This window comes from Ornithodoros turicata, chromosome 2 (genome assembly GCF_037126465.1).
Source record: "Ornithodoros turicata isolate Travis chromosome 2, ASM3712646v1, whole genome shotgun sequence".
NCBI classification, from domain to species: domain Eukaryota; kingdom Metazoa; phylum Arthropoda; class Arachnida; order Ixodida; family Argasidae; genus Ornithodoros; species Ornithodoros turicata.
In genome coordinates, this window is record NC_088202.1 from 53,231,097 (window position 1) to 53,255,377 (window position 24,281).

General features: G+C 47.8%; 2 protein-coding genes and 2 non-coding genes across 4 annotated transcripts in view; 3 read left to right on the plus strand and 1 right to left on the minus strand.

Annotated features, from left to right (window-relative positions):
* The first annotated feature begins 1,687 nt into the window (after positions 1 to 1,687).
* On the plus strand, positions 1,688 to 1,760 carry Trnaa-agc (transfer RNA alanine (anticodon AGC)). Its single transcript has one exon. It is a non-coding gene; the product is annotated as a tRNA-Ala (tRNA).
* Positions 1,761 to 4,411: 2,651 nt separating this feature from the next.
* Positions 4,412 to 4,484, plus strand: Trnaa-agc (transfer RNA alanine (anticodon AGC)). Its single transcript has one exon. It is a non-coding gene; the product is annotated as a tRNA-Ala (tRNA).
* A 7,088-nt stretch (positions 4,485 to 11,572) lies between these two features.
* On the minus strand, positions 11,573 to 17,521 carry LOC135385402 (putative nuclease HARBI1). Its single transcript, XM_064614696.1, has 3 exons — positions 16,900 to 17,521; positions 16,373 to 16,581; positions 11,573 to 12,128 (listed from the first exon to the last, which is right to left on the minus strand). Exons 1-3 carry the CDS (start codon positions 17,485 to 17,487, stop codon positions 11,840 to 11,842), a joined length of 1,086 nt encoding a protein of 361 aa, XP_064470766.1. The 5' UTR covers positions 17,488 to 17,521; the 3' UTR covers positions 11,573 to 11,839.
* A 127-nt stretch (positions 17,522 to 17,648) lies between these two features.
* LOC135385400 (DNA polymerase epsilon catalytic subunit A-like) overlaps positions 17,649 to 24,281 on the plus strand; it is a 64,935-nt gene continuing 58,302 nt past the window's right edge. The window contains exons 1-9 of the mRNA XM_064614692.1: positions 17,649 to 17,874; positions 17,954 to 18,080; positions 18,287 to 18,505; positions 19,007 to 19,146; positions 20,336 to 20,416; positions 21,351 to 21,483; positions 22,314 to 22,532; positions 22,887 to 22,972; positions 23,993 to 24,173. Coding sequence (XP_064470762.1) covers positions 17,798 to 17,874; positions 17,954 to 18,080; positions 18,287 to 18,505; positions 19,007 to 19,146; positions 20,336 to 20,416; positions 21,351 to 21,483; positions 22,314 to 22,532; positions 22,887 to 22,972; positions 23,993 to 24,173 — 1,263 coding nt within the window. The 5' untranslated portion in view covers positions 17,649 to 17,797. The remainder of the gene's footprint in view (positions 17,875 to 17,953; positions 18,081 to 18,286; positions 18,506 to 19,006; positions 19,147 to 20,335; positions 20,417 to 21,350; positions 21,484 to 22,313; positions 22,533 to 22,886; positions 22,973 to 23,992; positions 24,174 to 24,281) is intronic.

The following is a 24,281-nucleotide window of genomic DNA, read 5'->3' on the forward strand; positions in this document are numbered from 1 at the left end:
AAAAATATATATTTTATTGCGCTACTTCACAGTGATATATTCAGGCCGCATAGCCTGACAAACATGGCTTTGGAGCTACGTACAGAACAGCTACCAAGTCAACGTCCGACGAAACTTGTCGAGCGAAATCACCGAGAATCAGAGTTACAGTAGCGTCATACCTTTAGACAGTACGACGTGAGCGGGTATTTAATCATAACATGAAGATGATATTGTTTCACGAAAAGAAATATAGTCTACCATCGTAACTGCAAAGCCACGCTGTCTGTCTCGGTCACAGCGTATTCCGGTCCCGATTTACAGTGATTGTCGAGCTACTTATTCACAATACACGAAGTGAATGCGGTGTTGTAAGGCAACAAGCAATAACAAAATAATTTACCTGTCGACAGCCGTTGACAGGGTATCGGGTACGAGGCGTTTGGACTCTCGAATCGTTTCTACGCCAAGAAGCAGAGCAGAAATGTTGCGCAGGCATCTTCTCTGGCAGCTGTGACTGTTCGAGGACACTGGCATGATCCAGCTAGCACTGTCGCCAGTTTGAGCGCTCGCGAACAAATTTAAAAACGACCAATCATCGTTGGGATCGGCTAATCATCGTTAACCACTGGGACTGTTGCGTCGACAGTGCCAAGCGGCATTCTACGGCTAGGGGAGTGTTTGTGTGCTTGTGTGTTGTGCTGGCTTTACGGAGATTACACAAACAGTTCAAACATGGTACACTACCAAGGCTCTGCCATCGTGGCGGACACGAAGAGTATCCCGGCGGGTCACAATTCAATGTGCTGCGCCTCATACGGAAGTTCTAACGCTTAATAACAGTGGAGTCTCACACTTTACCAGGAACGAGCCTAATTATTGACCGTTCGGGTGCCACTACCACAGTATCAGGCTCCCTTTCGCCTCACAGTGTAAGATGCAAATTCGTGCGCGCGCTGAGGCACGGTTGCAGTAGTTTATCCGGAACTGTAAACATGGGGGTGTAGCAAAAAAAAAGGGGGGGGGCATCATTACTGCTATGTCGTAAAGAAAAATTGGGGGTGTCACGAAAAATTTGATGGGGGTGTTGGGGGGTCTGGATAATGCACTGCTGTCTTCGACCCGTCGTTCACGGTAGTTTAGAGCATTGTAGCTGCCATGTGAGCACATTTGCCATTTCTATGAGGACACATCGCAGTTCGCCCTTGACATTTGTCGGCTCCGCTAGACCTTAATCTAAGCACATTGGGAGAAATGTTTGCGGGATGCTCAAACGAATGAACTTATACAAGAGTTGAATAGTTCAAACTTCTGAGAATATTTGCGTTAACCCTCCGTTTGTCTTCCGTCGATAAACCAAGATCATCTCGAACGAAAAGTGGAACCTCTAATACAGAAATCAGAGCTTCTTTTAGCGCTCCCGAAAGCACTTTGTTCACTGAATGTTCTTTTTTTTTACCTTTGTGAAGCGCGCACATGGTTCCTCCTGCCAATCAGAAGCGTCATCGAAACGTCGCCGTGACGTCATGCGCATTCACATCGCGGACTTCCGGAGCATATACGCGAACTTGCGTTCCGGTTAGATCTGATGGTGACTGTACTCAACGTGCTCTTCAAGGAAAGCGGCATGAAAGGCAAGGTCCCAAACGAGGTCACCATAGGCGTTGGCTATTCTTGTTGTGTTTTACCTGTGATTGCACGACGTGTTGGGGATGTAGCTCAGATGGTAGAGCGCTCGCTTAGCATGTGAGAGGTACGGGGATCGATACCCTGCATCTCCAGTTTTTGTTTTCAACCCTCCCCCCGTTTCGAAATACTAGCAATCTGTGGAGCCGCAAAACTCGTGCATTCTACTTCGCTCACGCGATCTTGCTTTTTAAAAGTAAGCGAGTTGGTGGTACATACCCGAAAAACCCCGAGAATAGGTAACAAAAAGCGTACTTGTTTACGTGTGCGTCTCTTTTTGTTCGCAATGTGAAGTTCCTCACACGCTTTTTAAAACAAGAAAGAATGGAAAGCATACACCATGTTCAGCATAACGCCAGCATGATCTAATCAGCGCTATATACGAGGGGTGTTCAAGTCAAACCGGGACTTTTAATTTTTCGCAAAAGTAAAATGACTTTACAGGCGAGATATTAGTTTTATTTTTCAACGTAATCTCCAGCTGCATTCATGCACTTGTCCAAGCGTTTCGAGAGGGCTTGGATGCCAGCAGCGTAGAAATCGTTACCGGCGCATAGCAGCCATGATCGGACCGCATTCTTGACCACGTCGTCGCAGCTGAAGTGGCGGCCCCCAAGGGACGCCTTCAGTGGCCCGAAGAGATGGAAATCGCTGGGGGCGAGGTCTGGACTGTAAGGGGGATGTGGCAACAACTCCCAGCCAAGTTCCTGTAAGGTGCGTGTCGTAAGATGCGCGGTATGCGTTCATGCATTGTCCTGTAGGAGGAGGATTCATTTGGTGATGAGGCCCGGCCGCTTTGGCTTCAGTGCCTTATGCACATCCCGAGAACCTGGCAATAATATGCACTATTGATGGTGGTACCACTGGGCAGAAAATCAACATGAACAACGCCAGCCTTGTCCCAGAAAATCGTGGCCATGACCTTACCCGCAGACGGGGTGCTTCGGAACTTCTTGGGAGCTGGCGAACCCTGATGCTTCCACTGTTTCGATGCGCGTTTAGACTCAGGAGTGAAATGGTGCACCCACGTTTCATCGCACGTGATGATCCGATCAAGGAACAGCTGTCCTTCAGTGCCGAAACGGTACCTTAGCTCTTGGGAGATTTCCAGTCTTCTCTGCCGGTCAAACACGGAGAGCTGCCTCGTACACAACGGGCACTGACTTTACGAAACTGGAAGTGTTCATGAATGATAGTGTTCAACGTCCCCACAGAAGGGTCCATCTTTCCAGCCAGTCCGAGACATGTTATCTGTCAGTCCTGGAGGATCATGTGCTCCACAAGTTAGATGTTTTCAGGAACTCCGACACTGGGCTCTGAGCCGCCCCGGCCGGGATCGTCCTGCACTGATGTACGGCCGTCTCGGAACCGTTTGCACCACTCAAACGCTTTGTTGTGGCTAAGTGTATCGTGGCCATACTGAGCCTGAAGTCTTCTGAGAATTCCAGATGATTTTACGCCTTCATTCGCTGTTCGATGTGCGCGCTCACCTCGTTGTCGGCCATGTTGTCCAGCACGTGTCTTCTGTTTTGCACAAACTTTGGACCACCACGTGGTGAACGCAGAGGCCTGTCCCGTGTGAAAATGAGAAAAAGAAGTAGCGCGAGTCATTTGTACACTCAGGCATTGCCTCCTCTATTACTCAATGCCTGTCAATTTGCAGATGCGCCGAGTCGCTTCCCTTTCCCGCGGAGGGCACGTAGAAAGCGCCACATAGAGAGCGCCAGAGAGCGCGAGTGGTATTTATCTCACGCATTCCTATTTTATACCCTCATAGCCATACCCTTTTATATCTGTAACGACTCATCACGTATCGCTCCACAGTCAATAAACAAAGGAAAAAAAAAACATATTTTACCTTTTCCACGGGAATTCGCCATCGACATTTTCCAACCGGCGTTTCATCTAACAGGCGAGGCGTGTCGTGTAGCGAATCGCAAAACCAGCAAAATAAAAATAATAAGTAAATAAAATAATAATAATAATATAAACAAAAGCTACATTAAAATTAAAATGCAGCAAAATAATAATAATACGTCCTGTATATGTTCTCTATATGCCCAAATATCTCTGAGAGACATTCCTGGAACCTTCCCTGGATCAGCAAATGCGGAAGAAATGCGGGTCCTCTGTCTGTCCCAGAGACGTCAACGGGCTATTCAGTCTAGTCCCTGGGATATCCCAAGTGGGATATCGTGTGGATGTTTCTGAGACAAATCTGGTTTACTGGGTCGCAGTTCGCCCTTGACATTTGTCGGCTCCGCTAGACCGTAATCTGAGCACACTGAGAGAAATGTTTGCGGGATGCTCACACGAATGAACTGATACAAGAGTTGAATAGTTCAAACTTCTGAAAACATTTGCGTTAACCCTCCGTTTGTCTTCCGTCGATAAACCAAGATCATCTCGAACGAAAAGTGGAACCTCTAATACAGAAATCAGAGCTTCTTTTAGCCCTCTCGGAAGCACTTTGTTCACTGAATGTTCTTTTTTTTTACCTTTGTGAAGCGCGCACATGGTTCCTCCTGCCAATCAGAAGCGTCATCGAAACGTCGCCGTGACGTCATGCGCATTCACATCGCGGACTTCCGGAGCCTATACGCGAACTTGCGTTCCGGTTAGATCTGATGGCGACTGTACTCAACGTGCTCTTCAAGGAAAGCGTCATGAATGGCAAGGTCCCAAACGAGGTCACCATAGGCGTTGGCTATTCTTGTTGTGTTTTACCTATGATTCACGACATGTTGGGGATGTAGCTCAGATGGTAGAGCGCTCGCTTAGCATGTGAGAGGTACGGGGATCGATACCCTGCATCTCCAATTTTTGTTTTCTACCCTCCCCCCGTTTCGAAATACTAGCAATCTGTGGGTCCGCACAACTCGCGCATTCTACTTCTCTCACGCGATCTTGCTTTTTAAAAGTAAGCGAGTTGGTGGTACATACCCGAAAAACCCCGAGAATAGGTAACAAAAAGCGTACTTGTTTACGTGTGCGTCTCTTTTTGTTCGCAATTTGAAGTTCCTCACACGCTTTTTAAAACAAGAAAGAATGGAAAGCATACACCATGTTCAGCATAACGCCAGCATGATCTAATCAGCGCTATATACGAGGGGTGTTCAAGTCAAACCGGGACTTTTCATTTTTCGCAAAAATAAAACGAATTTACAGGCGAGATATTAGTTTTATTTTTCAACGTAATCTCCAGCTGCACTAATGCACTTGTCCCAGCGTTTCACGAGGGCTTGGATGCCAGCAGCGTAGAAATCCTTACCGGCGCGTAGCAGCCATGATCGGACCGCATTCTTGACCTCGTTGTTGTGCAGGAGCCGCAAGGCGGTAGAAGCAAACAGGGACGCAGACTCGGAGTCGAGGGGATCAGGCTCGTTTAATGAGACAGGCCAAGAACGAAAGTGAGCCGAGAATAGAAAAACGAGATGGCATGTCTCGAGATCCGCGAGCATAAAACTAAAACGGCAAGTGCTGCCCCCTGGCAACGACACATTGCAACAAAATATAACCAACACTCCCCCTCAATGAGTCGTCGCTACCTTCAGCCCACACGCAAGAGTTCATGTAGTCCAAGACGTTCACAATGATGATGAGTTTTCTTGCCCGTTAGAGCCTTTGTCATGATGCTACTTGGGAATAGCCGCAGGCAACAAGTCGCGCCTTATGCCTCTCCAAGTCGCCATTCTTGTCATATTTCTTACGAAATATCCATTTACATTTTACGACTCGTCTGTCGCTTGGTCTTGGTACAACCTCCCAGGTCCCATTGCGTTTCAGATTGCCCAGCTCTTCCTCAATTGCCGTCCGCCACTCCGAACTATCCGGCATAGACAGTGCTTCCTCAACGGTAGTTGGATCGGGGATGGAGTCGCTTCGCTTTACAACGCAACAATAGTTTGGGCGTGGCTTCGACGCTAGTCTCTCGGAGCGCCTCGGCATCTGAAGATCATTGGGTTGTTCTCGCTCTTCGGGTACTCCTGGTACTCCTGAGGTTGACGGCTCGTCTTGTTGCAGCACGGGAGTTATTGCCTCATTCGTCTCCCCCTCGTCTTGTGCTTCAAATGTCACCTCTGGAATCTCTTGCAGTTCGTCATCCAGATTGCTGAGGATCACCGTGCCATCGACCATGTTGGGCGCCTCTTCACTGTCGTCTGGTGCCGGGAATTCTTCTCCACATGGTCTACCACCGTACGGGAAACAGTTCTCGTCGAAGACGACATCACGGCTCACAAAGAATTTGTCGCGTTTCCGGTCCCAAAGCTTGTATCCCTTGACGCCCTCCGGGTAGCCGAGGAAAATGCACTCAATTGCCCTTGGATCCAGCTTTGCTCTCTGCTGTCGCCGACTCTGTGCGCTCCAGGCCTTACATCCGAATACCCTCAGGTGATCGATGTTGACCTCCTTTCCCAGCCACAACACTTCTGGCACAAGACCCCCTACAGCCTTTGATGGACACTTGTTGCGTAGGTATGTTGCCGTGACAACAGCGTCCGCCCATAGTGTTTTGGTGAGGCCTGATTCGATCAGCAGGCATCGAGTCATGTCCAAGATCGTCTGATTAAACCTTTCGGCCACTCCGTTCTGCTGTGGTGTTCCAGGCACGGTGAGCTGTCGTCGAATGCCGTGTTTCACCAGGTATTGGCAGAATTGCTTCCCCGTATACTCTCCACCGTTGTCACTGCGAAGGACTTTGATGGTGGTTCCGTGGAGATTTTCTACCATTCGTCGGTACTCGTCGAACTTCTCCAACACCTCATTTTTGCTCTTCATCGGATATACGACTGCGTACCTCGAAAAATCGTCGATAAACGTCACGAAGTAGTTAGACCCTCCTTTGGACGTTGGAGTGATGTTCCCCACGACGTCCGAATGAATGAGCTCCAATGGTACTCCAGTACGAGACGAAGAACCGCTACTGGATATGAAGCTCTTTCTTCGCTGCTTTCCCTGCACGCACGTGGAGCATATTTCGTCTCTATGCAGAACTTCTATGCAAAGTTCTTGCACGGCTTCTTGGTGAAGGTGTCCTAGTCGACGGTGCCATAGTGCGTAGTCCGCCGCTTTGGCTAGCTTCAGCACAGGCCTCTCTTCCTCTACTCTGTATAACCTTCCCTTCCGCGATGCGGATGCAATGAGTTCATTGTTCTGGTCTCTCACCTCACAGCTTCCCTGATTGAATATGACCTTATATCCACGTTCTTCCATCCTTCCGACGGATAGGAGGTTACCGTCCAGATCCGGTACATACAGCACATCTTTCAGTGTGACCACTGTTCCACCACATTCCTTTGGGAGCTTGAAGGTCGCCTCGCCCTTGCCTAGAATTTCCATCGCCTCTTTGTTGGCGGCTTCTACTACTGATGAGTATTCCTGGAATCCTGTGAGCTTCGTCCTGTCCGATGTCATGTGGTCTGTGGCTCCGCTGTCTAAGTACCAGATATAACTTTCCTTCATGCCTGATTTCTTCGCGGATAGCGCCCTGTGGGATGCCTTCTTCGCCCGTGATGCGTTGAAATTTTCTTGAGGCTGGTTTCTACGGTCATCACGGTCACCTTCTTCACAGTCCCTGGCGATATGCCCAAATCTTCCACACGCGAAGCATCTCACATGACGTTTTGCCTCATCGCGGCGTCCTCCGGGCGTATGCTCAGAAGGTCTCTCAGTCTTGGAGTCGTACTTAGTCTTTCCGTACCTGGGTCTGAACTTGCTTTTCGACACAAGAGCTTTCGCATCTTCGTCCGTCTCTGAGACGTGCTCTTCGTCGCGCCTCTGTTTTCTCTTTTCCTCGACGAGTAGCCTTGCCTTGACCTCTTTAGTTGTGAGCGTGGCTTCGTCTTGCTCGAGTTTGAGAATGAGTGGTTCGTAAGCTTCTGGCAAACCCATTAGCATCACTAAGGCAACTTCTTTGTCCGTAAATGCGTAGCCTCCATTGGAGAGTTTTCTGTGCAAACCCATTAGCCTGCTCAAATACTCCTTCATCGGTTCTTCGCGCTTCTTCCTCACGTTGACGAAGTCCCGTAGAAGTTGCAGGATATGTAGTAGACCATACTTCGTGTGGATCTCCCGCAGAATATCCCATGCGGCTTTGGCGGAGGTACAGGCCCCGATATCGTCCAAGTAACTGTCCTCAACCACGAGGAAGAGGAATGTGAGGGCCTTGTTGTTGGTCCTCCTTTCGTCAGTAGTCATCTCAGCGTCTATGTAGCCGGGGTCCACTGCCTCCCAACAGCTCTTCTGCACCAGCGCTGCTTTTGCTCTAATCGCCCAAGCGTGGTAGTTTTCCGAAGTCAGTTTCGGTATCCTGAGAGCGCTATCGTCTGAGAGCGCCATGTCCCTCCGCCGCTCTCCTGGTCTCAACTTCTCACTTGCTTCTCCGCAAAGATGCGCTTGGTCAGTGACAGTCGTCGTCGAGTCACAGTCCTAGGTGTCCTGGGCCCATAACCTGTTGTGCAGGAGCCGCAAGGCGGTAGAAGCAAACAGGGACGCAGACTCGGAGTCGAGGGGATCAGGCTCGTTTAATGAGACAGGCCAAGAACGAAAGTGAGCCGAGAATAGAAAAACGAGATGGCATGTCTCGAGATCCGCGAGCATAAAACTAAAACGGCAAGTGCTGCCCCCTGGCAACGACACATTGCAACAAAATATAACCAACACTCGTCGTCGCAGCTGAAGTAGCGGCCCCCAAGGAACGCCTTCAGTGGCCCGAAGAGATGGAAATCGCTGGGAGTGAGGTCTACACTGTAAGGGGGATGTGTCAGCAACTCCAAGCCAAGTTCCTGTAAGGTGCGTGTCGTGAGATGCGCGGTATGCGTTCATGCATTGTCCTGTAGGAGGAGGATTCATTTGGTGATTAGGCCCGGCCGCTTTTGCTTCAGCGCCTTATGCACATCCCTGAGAACCTGGCAGTAATATGCACTATTGATGGTGGTACCACTGGGCAGAAAATCAACATGAACAACGCCAGCCTTGTCCCAGAAAATCGTGGCCATGACCTTACCCGCAGACGGGGTGCTTCGGAACTTCTTGGGAGCTGGCGAGCCCTGATGCTTCCACTGTTTTGATGCGCGTTTAGGCTCATGAGTGAAATGGTGCACCCACGTTTCATCGCACGTGATGATCCGATCGAGGAACAGCTGTCCTTCAGTGCCGAAACGGTACCTTAGCTCTTGGGAGATTTCCAGTTTTCTCTGCCGGTCAAACACGGAGAGCTGCCTCGGACACAACGGGCACTAACTTTACGAAACTGGAAGTGTTCCTGAATGATAGTGTTCAACGTCCTCACAGAAGGGTCCATCTTTCGAGCCAGTCCGAGACATGTTATCCGTCGGTACTTGAGGATCAGGTGTTCCACAAGTTAGATGTTCTCAGGAACTCCGACACTGGGCTCTGAGCCGCCCGGGCCGGGATCGTCCTGCACTGATGTACGGCCGTCTCGGAACCGTTTGCACCACTCAAACGCTTTGTTGCGGCTAAGTGTATCGTGGCCATACTGAGCCTGAAGTCTTCTGTGAATTCCAGATGATTTTACGCCTTCATTCGCTGTTCGATGTGCGCGCTCACCTCGTTGTCGGCCATGTTGTCCAGCACGTGTCTTCTGTTTTGGACCACAAACTTTGGACCACCACGTGGTGAACGCGGACGCCTGTCCCGTGTGAAAATGACGAAAAAGAAGTAGCGCGAGCCATTTGTACACTCAGGCATTGCCTCCTCTATTACTCAATGCCTGTCAATTTGCAGATGCGCCGAGTCGCTTCCCTATACTTCCCTTTCCCGCGGAGGGCACGTAGAGAGCGCCACTTCCCTATACCCCTTGTCGTCTGCTATGCGCTCTTGTCTGATTTCGATAAGCGCGGTTTCCAACGTTTCGAAAAATGCGCTACTGCGTACTGCCTTCTGCCATTTTTTTACTTCTGGGACCAAGAAAAAGGAGCAAGGGGTATCGTTTCACGAGGTGCCTGCGGATCTCGCGTTACGAAAGAAGTGGTAGAAAGTGATAGCGAGGAAAGATTGGGAGCCGAACACTACTTCCAACTGTTCCGTTGTGTGCAGCAAGCACTTCCTTGCGAGTGATTCCAAAGAAAACATCAAAACACTAACATGTGCGTGAGGTGACGTCAGCGCGCGTCAGACCTGGGTGTAGGGTAGTGGCGCCGTCAAACGAGAAAACGTGAACTAATACGCATGCGCAGTACGGCACCTCTGACCAAATGGAGAGGCATTGAGTAATAGAGGAGGCGCTGACTCAGGAGACAGAAAGTCCCGGTTTCACTTGAACACCCTCGTAGATACAGATGGTATATTTAATGCCTCCTCTCACTCCTTCTCACGCAGACATATAAAGTCAGGACGAATGGAAAGTAATTGTTCTGAGGCTGGTGGTGGTGGTAGTGCTGAAAAGGCTCGCCGGAATGAACAGACAGACAAACATAACACGGTGGTGGTGGCGGTGGTGGTGGTGAAAGGGCTCGCCGTTGTCGGCTTCACAGAGGTGGCAACGTCACGACTGACGCCCTGGGGAATGTGCGTCCTGGGCCGACTTCTAAGGGAACTGTGCCGACAGATATGTCTGAAAACGTCTGAGGAAAACCCAGGAAAAACCCCACACAGCACAGCCGGCACCGGGTTTCGAACCCGGGTACCTTCTAGGTTCGAATCGAAGCAGGAATCGATGCGAAGCACGGAATTTCCTTAAGACCCCCCCCCCCCCCCCCAATGAAAGACACTTAAATCCGCCCCTGCCAAACCGATGGCGCTGTCGAACACTATGGCGTCATCTGTTTACAAACAGGGATAGGTCTATTCAACAGCGAGTAAGCAACAAAGCAGAATTATCAGAATTTGCCACGAATCGTGTTCCACGTAACAACAAAGTCAGCTAGCTTGGAAAGTATATAATAGAGCATAGGATGGGTCGCCAAAGAGGTTAACTTGACACAGGAGCGCATACTCCGTGGGATGATTTGCTTCCTTTCACTTGAAGCCAGATGTTGTCAATTAGTAAATAGACTGACATAGCAAGTACGAATACCGTACGTTTTACCCTCTGGCTTTTAGCTCGTATATCCAGAGCTAACAGCTCCTGTAAGCAATTCAGATTTATCCGAAAAAACTCCACCTTTGTGTTTTCCAGTAAGGGCTCACAAAGAAAAGGCATGTCCTGACAACTGTGGCTGGTGAGGGTTCGTTGCCCTTTGCGTCACTATGGCCACCGCACAATTTACCAGCCCCCCCCCCCCCCCCTCCAACAAGGAAGGGCCGGCTCTATTGACTCAAGTCTATTATACAACTTTGCAACGCGGGTGAACTCATCTTTGCTCAGAGGCACTTTCACACTGGAGTCACTGCAGGGGCGGTTCGAGACACTCACTTTGGGGGTGGGGAGCGGTTTCTTTGTAGGGGCGCGTACAGGGGTAGGGAAGAACGGACATCTAAAGTGTAACCTGATGATCTGGGAAGGGGGGATCACCCCCCCCCCCCCCCGCGCTGGATCCGCTACTGCCATCGGGACTGCAGACGTCACGACGTGCCGATGGCTCCCCCCCCCCTCCCCGTCGGCCCCTTTACTCTCTGCTATATTCCTCCTTTCTCGCCCCGTTTGCGCATGCGCTTATGCTGGGAAATCCTGAGGAAACTAGGGTTGTGTTCGTCTATTCAACGCACGTGATTCGCAAGTCAGAGTCGTGTCGCATGAGAGTCATCATACGTCATCGATAACCCCCCTGTCCCCTACTCCTTCCTGCTGTCCTCTCTTCATCTGTCCACGTCTATACGCCGCTCATAGCCACAGTTGCTTCGCGGTGCTAACACGGAATTAAAAAAAAATACGTCATCGACTACAGCAACCCGCGTCGAGAGGAGAGTCGCTGGGAGTCAAGTCTCGAGCATCTCTAGTGTCACTGCCACAGGGATCGCGTCGTGAGAGCCACGCCCTGGCATTTTCGTCCCCCTAGAGTCGACTCTCGCGTTGCTCGGATACAATAAACGAACGCATACTGGGGGAAGCCTCTCTAGCACAAAGGGGGCCATGAATTTGTTGATGTCAACACGCTGATGTACGTAGCACACTGCCAGTTGAACAAATTCAGTCCAGCAATATGTATATCACGATATCACAGTTTATTTATGTACATGTTCCACACACTTGGAAACACATAAAAGGAGCACTCTAAAAGTTTTGCGCAATGAATTCAGTCCTTCCTGCAACTTCGACGCTGTATGACTTGGGAGGTGTCTGCTGTTCCGGCAGCACTGTTCGATCTGTGCTCTCGTTTAGTTCGGGCAGTGGTTCCTTCTTCTCTAGTGCAAAATTGTGCAAAACTGCTGTGGCGACTACAATTGCAATAGATGTATGCAGCTTGGTGGAGAGTCTAGAACTGAGGCAGCGAAAACGCCTTTTCCACAGTCCTACAGTGTCTTGGGCTACTTGATATGTCTTTGAGTGAGATTCGTTGTATCTGCAAAGAGTATCAGCAACTGCGTTAAGGAGAGATACTGACCTTTATCCCAGGATATCCATTTCTTGCATGATGTTCGTTAGATTTAGTTCCGTCCGTAGTTTGAGCTGCTTACTACTCCAGAAATGATATCAGTATTTTGCTGGAAATAGTACATCTCTGAGCCTTGTGCTTTAAAGATAAACCTGATACTGCCCATTCTTACTTCCCGATCTGCATCACCACCACCTAGGCCCTAGGTTCGGGTCACCAAATGAGGCAGGCAACGCGGAGGGAGAAGGACTACCGCAGCCTGCGAAGGTTTGGAAACAACTGAAGGTTTATTGTCGCTCCTCGCGCTCGCCTTAGCTGAGCGCTCGTCGTCATCTTTTGATAGCTGCGCTACAAACCCCTGCACACTTGCAGGCGCACTGGAGGAACCCCCGCCCAGCTCGCAGGACCTAGTTTTGCAAGATGCCTAGAATGCCTCGATGTGGCCTTTACAGCTCAGTGGCGTTACCGCTTGAGACAAGTTGACTCTCCCACCTGCTGCCACTGTGGTGCTCTTGAGGATCTGGAGCACATTCTTCTTCATTGCCCCCACTACCAACCTTCCCGAACCGCACTCTCAGAGTCTCTTCGTCAGCTGGACTCTCGCCCTTTCTCCCTATCGAAATTGCTTTGTCCCTGGCCCAATCCAGCCCAGCAACGATCTGCGCACAAAGCTCTTTTGACATTTCTGGACACCATCGGACTTCGTTAGTTATGGTGAAGGGGCTCGTTATTTTATTCCCCACATCCCCACCAGCAATGGGGTAGAATATCGCCTCTGGCGGTGAACCTCCCCACTCTCCAAAGTCAAAATAAAGTTGTTGTTGTTGTATTTTTATTCCACAAAACAAAAAATTAACTACATCTGGGACAACCCCAGTGGGGACTTAGCCGCGACTGTAATGTGCGAGGGAGCGCGTTCCCTATACCATATTTACTCGCGTATAATGCGCTCGTTTTTACACATAGACATCGCGCCATTGAGGAGCTGCGTTCAATACGCGGAGGAAAATTGGAACCCAGATTTTATTCCGAGATATTTATTCTGCGATGGAACGATTCTGCCTCATCATCGCGATTTATTCTGAGGTATCCGCGGCGATCTACCGGGAATTGAACGTTGCGATTCTGCATCATCGTCGCGATTTATTCCGAGATATCCGCGGCAATCTCCCGGGAATCGAACGCCACGACTCCTACATGGAATGGTCTTCCGTTCAATCAAGCGTGGGCGAAATACTCCTCAATGTTCGTCGCATTCGTCGTTCATTACTCTGGCGCCAGGCGCTCCATCTGGTTGACCGAGCGACACGAGCGGTCGCGCCAGCGCGACACGATGGTAGGCTGGCGTTGCGCGAGACGATCCGGCCGCGTTACTAAAGTCGGGAAGCGTTTAATGTGCGGGGAACAGAAGGGTACCAGCATTTCGGCGCTCAGGTTGGGGCGTGTTTAATATGCGAGTGCGTCCAGTATGCCAGTAAACGCGTAGCTCGCGCTCTCGGCAACTGCATGCGGAACCCTTGGCGTGGCGTCGCGGAACCCAGTTTGAGAACCATTATCCTAGGGTAATAGCAGGAAAGATCAAGGAACTGGAGCTGCTACTTACGCACATATCCAGCCACAATACACAATCATGGGTAAACACAAAAAGTTGGTACCCAGCGCTGCCTCTCACCATCTTCATCACTCTCCTTTTCCACCCAAAACTCAGCTTTTTTCACATTTTATCACCAGATTTTACCCTGTTTTACAGCTGTTACAGTTTCTAACATAAAACCTGATTTCTACCCCCTTTTCATGTAAAAAAAAAGAGAGATAAACATAAAACCACCAAAACACAAGGGTGTGATATTTTTGCACTGAATGATGCATAATTATGAGCAACATTAAATGGAAGGAGCTTATCAGATATCTACATTAAAAGTTTCCGCCCTTCCTAAATGTCCACTAGGCATAAATAAGCATTACAGTTCGAAATTGCTCCCATGGTTGTTCTGTGACATACAAGACAGTTTGTGAGCAAAAATTGCTTGGCTATAGATACGTATGTACTATGTACGGCGCTCTTATCACCACTGCTGTAGCTAAAACCTTCTGACAAAATGTGGCGGCGATGTTAATTTTCTTGATGACATCTCAACAAGCTGGACTGTATATTATTTTACCCCCTTGATCTGAAGGCAAATATACCAAGTAATCCTACAACCTGTGCTACCTGCTACTATACAAAGAGCTGAGGGAGCCCACTGACTTACGGCTGCAGTGGTTTATCCAGAGTCACAAGCAACACAGGTGCAAAAAATGGAAAGGGGGTCATTATTGCACTTACGTTAAAGTTGCAACAGCTTTATGTATCATTGCTAACATGTGTGTACAGGTGTAATAACAGAGATTTCCATTAGAGTACTGCACAGGCCTAATTTTCAGGCCCGTGCCCCGCTACTACGGCCCGCACCCGACGTCTTCTACAGATTTCCAGCCCGTAGCCGACTGTTTCCATGCTCAGGCCCGGTCCCAGCCCGCCTCTGCTCTATGTGTTCTCGAGGCCCGGAGACGTATTTAGATTTACTAAAGAGCACAGCGCAGTGAGGGAAAGGACGCAGCTAATTGGTAGAGAGTGAGGAAGTACACTCGACCGGATCGGCTGTGTTTCTCTGCCAGCAAGCCGCTCTGTGATTGGCGCTTGCTTGGGAAGACGGCGCGCAGCGGCGTGTGGGCGATATGTATGTACCTTGCGGTTCAAGAGAGACTCATCTCCGCTCTATTGCACATGCACCGGCGTTAGTTCCCCTTTCTCGAACTCCCACATGAACGAAATATGTCAGAACATCTAACCTAACTGACCCTTGTGCCGGACTGTCACGGGAACGAAATACAGTAAAACCTCCAAGGTCGGACACCTCTCTACCTCGGACAACCCCCTATGTGGGACAAGATGTCACTGCACCTGCGGGCTCGCATTGACAATACATGAGGAAGAGATTCCGTACCTCGGACAACCCCCTATCTCGGAAGTAGGACACTATTTCGGGTGCTAAGTCGGACAAGGTCGAACCAAGAGGGGCCATTCGTTCACCACTCTGACTCATTTCCTTTTGTCCCTGGGAAATCCCCGGTCACTTGACGCGGGCAACAACCGGTTGAGCTCAGTTCGTTTGCAGTGCTCGCACAGTGCACCGTATCAGAGCCACACAGAAAGCATTCAGGGTTCTTCACGCAATGCCGAAGAGAAAGCTGCTGGAGTTGACCCTTGACAAGAAGGAGGAGGTCTTGGACAGCCTTCAGGCAGGAGGAACATGCAGGCAGGTTGCAGAAGAGTTTGCAGTATCCAAGTCAACGGTTTCTAAAATCAGCACAAGTAAGGAAGAAATTTTCCGCGCTTGGGAGGAGAATGGCAACAGCAAAAGGAAAGGGCTCGCGAGGAAGACAGAGTACGAACACATCAACGCGAAGGTACTGGAGTTCTTTGTTGACTGCTGCCCGAAGAACATTCCAGTGTCTGGACCGATGTTGCGAGAGGCAGCTCTATCTATTGCAAAGGACGAAGGCGAGGCACGGTTCAAAGCAAGATTACGGCATTTTTACTCTAGGATTGTTTACAATTCACACGACTGTCTGCAATAAATAATATGTAATATGTTTTTGAGACGAGCCGTATGTTTGTTGTTTATTTCAGAAAATTTTTCCAAACACGATTCTCTAACTCGGACACCTCCCGAACTAGGACACGTTTCAGCTGTACTGCAGGTGTCCGAGATAGGGAGATTTCACTGTGTGTCTTAACACCTAACCTAACTGACCCTTGTGCCGGACTCTCAGCTCTCCCGCCAAACCAATCGTCCCCAAATGTGCGTGAGTGCACGTGTGAAACCCAGACCTATTACACAAAATAAGCATGATCACATGAAAAAAAGTGATAGTTCTCAGATGAGAATACTATGATATCCCATACCTAATGGGGAAAAAAAAGTTACACGAAAATTCAGCTGTCCAGTCTCGTGAAATATGTTCGCATACATGCCCGACAATGGCCGGCGTTGTCAAGCCCGTACCCGGCCCGGGCCCAGCGGCTGAAACCCGAGCCCGGCCCGCATAAAAAACGCAAAGTCAGGGCCAGTGCCGTGCTCTAGTTTCCATATAGGAGATACACAGACAAGAAAGACAGGGGAGGACGTGCAGAGGGATCTTTGTAAGTCACTGTATCATGAACATACCGCTTTTCACTAGCAGTGGTGGGTGACTCAAGAGGAGTAAACAGGTAGTCCGTGCAAGGATATGCAGAATCAGCAAGGATTATACCCGGGTACCTGCCACTGGTTAAAAGTGCACCAAAGTCACTTTCCTCGAGCACATTGCTTGCCTGGATTCCTCCAGGCGAATCGGCCATAATATTGTAGAACTGCATTTTGGGACCACATGTCATCTGAAATGATCAAGATACGTGTAAGTCAAGTAAGAAGAGAGTGGGAGTATTGTAACGGTCAGAATGGGGCTCCATCGTAACATGCTATGAAGGACAGCAATGTCCCAGAGTCAGCAGGTGCCACTGAATGGCAGCCTGCCGCTTTCACCATTACAATCGAAGACAACGTCTACAAACGGCTTGGCTGCTTCTTAGGGCTTTACTGCCTGATAGTGTTCCATGATACCTGATATACATTAATCTGTGTGTTATATTCGTGGTCTCTATTTTTCTTTCATTACGGAGTGCATCTTGCTTGTGAGACATAACATTATTTACCTGAACATTAATAGAGCAGAATCCATGTTCGTTCAAATACATGTTGCTCAACTCTCCGCCTGGGTTGAGGATGTGCACATGTCTGCTTAATACACAGCCAGTGACATCTGGGAACCCTGCCAGAGCCCGGAACTCTTCCTTAACCCCAGGTATTTCGTGGCTCTCAGGCAGTCTGACATATCTCAGTCTCAAGTTCGCAACGGCCCGTGATATCGTTGCAACACAACGACTGACAGATGCCTGGCTCACGTTCTCTAAATCGCCTGCCACAGCTTGGAAGGACGCGCTTGCAAAGTAACGTAACGTTATTAACAGTTGGTGGAGAGGATGCACGGGGCAACCACGATTAGATTTTGTGCGAAGACCCAGAAGCTTATGAAGCTCTAGTACGGCATCCTTGCTGAAAAGGTACCGCGACCTGAATTCGTCGTCGCCAAAGCGTTCGAAAGGGCTTTTCCAATCGCGTAGCCGGTGTCGCGGTGCTGACAGCCCTGTAAGCTTTTCATGCTGCTCTAATGCACGTTGTACAAATCCAGCGAAATCATTTGTCGATGTCAAACGCAAAACGAAATCAGAAAAGTCATCCATGTCGTGAACGTCCAGCGCCACTTGGGAAAGACGCATAGCACAAGCACAAGTTTCGTTTTCAATATAGGGCATCTTTTGTAATCTTGAGCCATGCAGTTTGTAGTTTTTCTAAGTGGGTTTTTCAGCAATTTGGTGCGCTTTGATATTGCTCATATAATTATTCACGTTCCTACTGCAGCGCTTGTCACGGTCAACGTGCGAACTGCCCTGCGAATTGGCGGGAATTTGTTAAAGGGACAAACACGCATGGTTTGTGCTTTGTTGTGGTCCCGTTGAACATGCAGTGACGCTTTGAGTAGCATCTGCGACGATGGTATTACAGAATAGTGGACGATATAAGGCTGACAGATTTGACAAGAAGAGGAACGATGACGGGAAGACTTATCAGTAAGCACATAATAAGCATCTGCAGCTTCACATTCAGTTTCGCAATGTTCTTGCGGTAATTTTCGTTATGATTTGACAGTAAGGAGGACACATCCGAGCGACGACTTCAGGACTCATTGTTCAGAGATGAAATTGACCGCAAGTTTGGTTTCGAACGGCACAAACTTCCCAACGAAAGAGTGGGGTGGCTGGTCAATATCAAACCAGTGAGTGTGCTCGGCTCAACTACAAATTGTCAGTGAGCGAGTGTGCTGTCATTGCTGGCAGTTTTATGTCTTAAGTATGAAACTAATTGAAACTACAGATTTGCATGAATACTAAGCCATTTGAAATACAGGAGGGAGGGGGTTGACCTTCAATTTGAATGCTCGCCAATATTTTGTGCTACACTGCATTGACATTTTTCCACTAGGCCGAAATTCTGAATGAGGACAAACGACTCATCAGTGCAGTAGACTATTACTTTATGGAGGAAGATGGGGGCCGCTTCAAGGTATCCCTACCCTACGAGCCCTACTTCTATGTTGCGACAAAGCCAGGCACAGAACAGGAAGTGATTTCGTACCTCACAAGAAAATATCAGGGCACGCTGGGACGTGTGGAAGTTATTGCCAAGGAGGATCTTGACCTGGTTCGTTACTCTGTTTTCTCCTGGTGCACAGATAAAGGGACTGTCATACTTCCAGTCTATCTGAAAGGTGTTCCAGACAACTTTATACATTGATGGGACACACTAATGCATGTTTCGTTACAAAGAGCATAATCACGCTGTAGAAATGAGCCATGTACTCAGGGCCAGCGAGAGAAATTACAGGCCCCAGGGATGGGTCATGCCCGGCCCCTTTCTCACGTCTCGATAACATAGTCGATAACATAAGTGTTTCGTCCTTATATGGCTACGATAGGCCATGGGTCGTGCGGGCTTCGGGGCGCGATCCCCACCTCTCGCTGGTCCTGCGTGATATGGCAGCACCGTACACACGCCAGTGAATGTATGCTCTGTAGCCTAGCAAGATCTCAGGAGCACGAAACACTTTGTCCAAAGTGGCCATTCAGTATGGTTGCAGGATGGGTTTGGGGGATGGTTCATTTCGCTGAGCCTGCATACAACAGTCACGTTAAATGTTTGCAGCCCAATCACTTGGTGGGATTGAAAAGAAAATACCTGAAGCTACAGTTTGCCTCAGTAAGTGACCTGATGAAAGTGCGGAAGGAGCTCCTCCATGCTGTTCGCAAAAATCAAGAACGGCAGAAAATAAGTGCCACGTCTGGGTATGATGCTCTTACATTCTTTGCGTTACCGAGCATTCTTTGCTGTGGCTAGAGAGTTCAGTGTGATGTTTTGTTTCGTACAGTGGTGTAGCCAAAGGGTGGAGGTTGGGGTTTCGTACCCCCTTCCCCTCAAATCATGCCTTTGATTGTGCATTTGGGAGAGGGAAAACAACTCCTCCTCCTCCACCTGAAGTTCTCATAGAAACTCCCCTGAAATAGTTTTCCGGTTACATTACTGGTTTCGTAGTATAGTTATGGGCATACAGTGCAGCCAACATTCATAAAAGTTCCGTCAGAACGTGCAAAAACATATTGATAAATGGCCTAAAGTCTATGCAGAGAATACCTGTCTCATGTAAGATTGAGAAGTGCTCAAGCTTTCGTAATCCATGATTTCCTGGAAGGACAGTGCTAGTAAATGAACTTGCAGAGCCACACCGGGATAAGTTTGCATCACACTGAGAGTATCAAATTGTTAGCACCCACTATTGTATGGATGCATGGATATGTGCATTAAGATGTGGACAAGTAACACTCACTTTGTTGTGTACTTTGTCTTATGGTGTTTTGACTGTCCAACATTGATGGGCCAAGATTGGCTCAGACCGTGGCTACACCGCTGTTAGTCGGCCACGGTCAACTCCTATGGCCCAGAACTCTGCAGTTGGTGGGCTGTGTAGCCTGTGTGCCTGGTAGCGTACAAGTTATTTGGGTTTGGGTGAGCCCAGGCCACATATGGAGCTATCAGGCTGGGCAGGTTTATTAAAGGGAGGCCGGGCTGGGGCCTATGTATGTGGCCCATGCAGTGCTCTAGAGCACCATACCATAGTTTCATGACAGGTTTCAGGTTACAGGTGGTTTCATTGCCATCAATGTGGGGATGCAGAAACTGACACTCCGCTGTGACAACTGCCTCAGTAATGGTGGAAGCTGCATAGAAATGAATTTTGACATGATTGGAACCTACTGAAAATCAGACATTTTGAAAACGAGTTTTCATGTTTTTTAATAGTGAGTCATAACTTACTTTCTGGATGCCACACAAAGATCCTGAGCATTCTTGAATGCGCAGCATCTTAAAAACTGCATATTGTAATTGAAATATTGTATACATACCTTCCTTGTATAAAAGTACTATTGGATTTCTTTGGTATGAAAGAATGTAATTCTCGTTGATTTCACGTTTTAGTGCTGACAGCAGAGAGGGACAGGATAATAACACGGGCAGCCGTAAAGCAACAGAGCAGACTGACAACATTGTGGAAATCAGGTACCGTCTTGGTTAATTTTCACGAGAACTGGTCCAGGGCCAGCTCTAGTCATGTGCTGCTGGTGAGGCTGCACAAGGCCCTGCGCCTCGGGCAAACATGACTTACTAAGCGGAAAAGATGGCGTTATCTGTTACACTACATACCGGCCCTGCAATGCTTTTTGATCAAATAAGAAATACCAGAATCTGTTGAATATCATTTGCCTAAAAAATAAAAATTGTTTTGTAAGTTTGTAACTATATACCTAACGCTACTCAACAGTTTTGTACTCATATGCATATGTATAAAATAGCTCATCAGGTAGAGTGCACAAAGGTGTTAGTAAGAGGACATAGGAAATATTTTTTTGTACCGCTTAAGCATTTTTGTTACATTGTTGCTGATAATTTGGTTGATTATTTGATGGCACAAACACCACTCTGGCCATCATGCAGTCCTTCCATCATTTTTATATCAGGCCCAGTATCAGTTCACAGCCCTGGGCTCAGTGCATGCCTCTAGACAGACCTGAACTGGCCATAGCTGCATAATTATTGTGAAGTTGTCACTACCCAATTTGCCTTGGTAAATTCTGTAATGATGAACTACTAACATTGTGCTTGTTTCATTGTCCATGGTATGAAAAAATCCATTTCTGGGGAATAGTGCTAATTTCAACGTCCACTTTCTGATGTAGAATTTACGTCTCTCAGATCATTTATGTGCGTGACACTTAAGAAATGTAACGTTTTGGCGTTATGGCTTAGTGTGGCAATGAATGAATTAAATTAACGGGACTAATTTAATTTGTAACTTGTGATTAATTATTAGGTAACATAGCTATTAAAATAAAATAAATTCCATTAATTAAAAGTCATTAAAGCGTTGCAGAATTTATTTCTGTGCCACAAATTAAGTAATCACATCACGACTTGTGTTCTTTCTATTTTCCAGGGAGTACGATGTTCCATACCACGTACGAGTGTCGATTGACCTCAAAATATTTGTGGGACTCTGGTACTCTGTGAGGGGCAGAGGTAATGATGCCCCTGTTATTTGCAAGCGGGAAGATTTATTGCAAACACCAGTAAGTGTCCTGCATCTCATTTGTTGTCCAGCAGATACGTTGAAATTTTCTAGCTACGAAGTAGACTTTTAGGGACTAAAAGCTTGTTATCAGTGCGCCTACTTAGGCAGAAGCAATCCTAATTACAAAGTTAGTAGTTTAAACTTAGGCTGTTTTGTGCGGTATAAAATACCAGGTGTCAGGACAGCACAGTGTGTGAGCGGTTGCTAGCACCTATTGAAATATACGTACATTAGTGTCAAAAACCTACAAGGTGCTTTATGTTAGAAACCAATTACACGCAACCCTTTGCTGTAACCGCCACAATTTATTGATTTTCTGGTTCATCCTTTCAGCACCACCTGATGAGCTGCTGTTCAACTCAGTAGACCCTAATGACTAAATTTAACCAAATAAAATAACCTGTCAACACCCAAACAGCGGAAATGAAATTAGTACCTACGTATTTGGTGCCAGTGGTGTGCGTCGCTGAGTGGGTTAAGGTGTCCTGCTCGTTAGTGGTAGCCAAGGTCGTGCTGAAGACTGGGAGGTGGTAGGTTCGCATCCTGCCACCGGCTGTGCTGTCTGACGTATTCCCTGGGTTCTCTGAAGACTTTCCAGACGAATGTTGGCGCAGTTGCCCCCGAAGTCGGCCCAGGACGCATACTAACGCCCCCTGTCCCACACTCCTTCCTGCTGTCCTCTCTCCACCTGTCAACATCTGTATGCCACTCGTAGTCACAGTTGCTTCACAGCACTAACACAGAATATTTTTAAAAAGTTTTTTTTTTTATATACACGAACATGTGGGAACACTGCAGTGTTTAATATGTAAAACATTTCTTTATTAGGACGTCGTTGTGTTGGCGTACGACATAGAAACAACAAAGCTGCCATTGAAGTTTCCTGATGCTGCCACAGACCAGATAATGATGATCTCATACATGGTTGATGGACAAGGATACCTCATCACCAACAGAGACATTGTCTCTGCTGACGTGGAAGATTTTGAGTACACACCGAGGCCCGAGTTTGAGGGCCCATTTATTATCTTCAACGAACCAAATGAGGTAACCTAACTTGAAGATGTCACGTTTTTCCCATGAAAGGAGCATGAGCTTTGAAATTTGGCAAAAATACTTTGGCGAGTCACTTCCCCCATCCAGTCCACTTCCACTTGTTAGAGATAGGGAGTTTGTATATTTACATTTAAATTCGGGCAAATGTGCTCAAGAAATCATTGCAAAACTGTACAAGCACACTTCATGTAGTCTACCTTGTCAGAATCAAATCACAAAAACTGTGCAGAGAAAGGCCCGTTTGGCAGGTTTTAGAGCACTTATGTAGCCCTTATTCTGCAGCTTTTCATTACGTGTGCACATGCTCTTTGTATAATGCAGTACCATTATATTTGAATTTTTCAGCTGGCTTTACTTCAGAGGTTCTTCGATCACATCATAGAACTGAAGCCGAATGTAATTGCTACTTACAACGGCGATAATTTTGACTGGTAAGAACCGAATGTTTCACATACTTTAGGTACACATCAGATGATATCGCTGGAGGATTGTTAATAACTTATGTCATTGTAGCTTTAGTGGCCTTGCACTATGGAGCCCTCTTCGACAAGGTGATTCACTGCAGCCATTACCTCATGTTTACAGTTGAAAAATACTGGATGGTGTGTCAACTGATTTGAGCTTTGCACACTGCTAGTGTTTTTCTTGTGCTTTAATTAAAAACATTGTTGTGACACTAATAAAACGGAATAACAATATTGAAAGCAGCATCATATTTATTCAGCCTACGTAAGTGAGACATTGCCGTCGTCTGCTTCATTTGCTTTGTGTTCATACTATGACAATGGTGGTGCAACCTAACGATGAAACTAAAACTGATCCTCACTTAGGGTGTGCTATGAATGCATTATCCAGGGTGTCTACTAAACTGGAAAACTGGGAATTCTCAGGGAATTTTGATGCTACTGGAGAAGTCAGGGGATTGTCAGGGAATTTGCCAAAGAGGCAGCTGAAGTCAGGGAAAATCGCAGACAAGTGCAGTAACGCTGCACAGCGAATCGTGAGCACAGATCATGGTTGAGCGGCCGTAGCAACATTGCCACGAGTAGCAGTTCACCAATATGACAAGCCCAGAGGCAGAAAAGTAGGGCAGTCTCACTAATACTCCATAAATGATCTGTATCGAAAGGTAGCAGCATGCACCAAGTTCCTTTTTGTTTTGGTCAGGGAATTCACGTAAAATACTCAGTGAAAAATGTGGAAAAGTCAGGGAATTTGTAGGCTGCAATTTGGTAGACACCCTGATTATCACTGTGTACAAGCAAGGTGAAACACTGTCTGAATTTTGATACTATATGTTTAAACTGTGCACTTGGCTGGAGTAAAACCACCACGTGAAAAATCTTACATGATGTCATACTCATGACTTTCGTGTGTTTTTGCGCCTTCTAATAGGAAACACCAAGTACACATGGAGTGTCTAGAGTCATTTGGTACTGTCTTCCCTGCAGGATGTTTGTGGAAGCTCGTAGTGCTGTTCATGGCCTAGACATGGCCAAAGAAGTGGGCTTCCAGCGTAACCGTGAGGGTCATTATTTGGCCCATTCAATTGTGCACATGGATTGCTTCCACTGGGTGCGTAGGGACAGCTACCTGCCTGTGGGTAGCCAAAACCTAAAAGCAGTTGCCAAAGTGAGTTGAATGACTGTTCGCATTCAGTGGCGTCGTGCTTGTCTGTGTGCTGCAGTTGCCGCGATGCAAGTAGAAATCTGACAGCCGTTGGTATGCATTTTGCCCTAG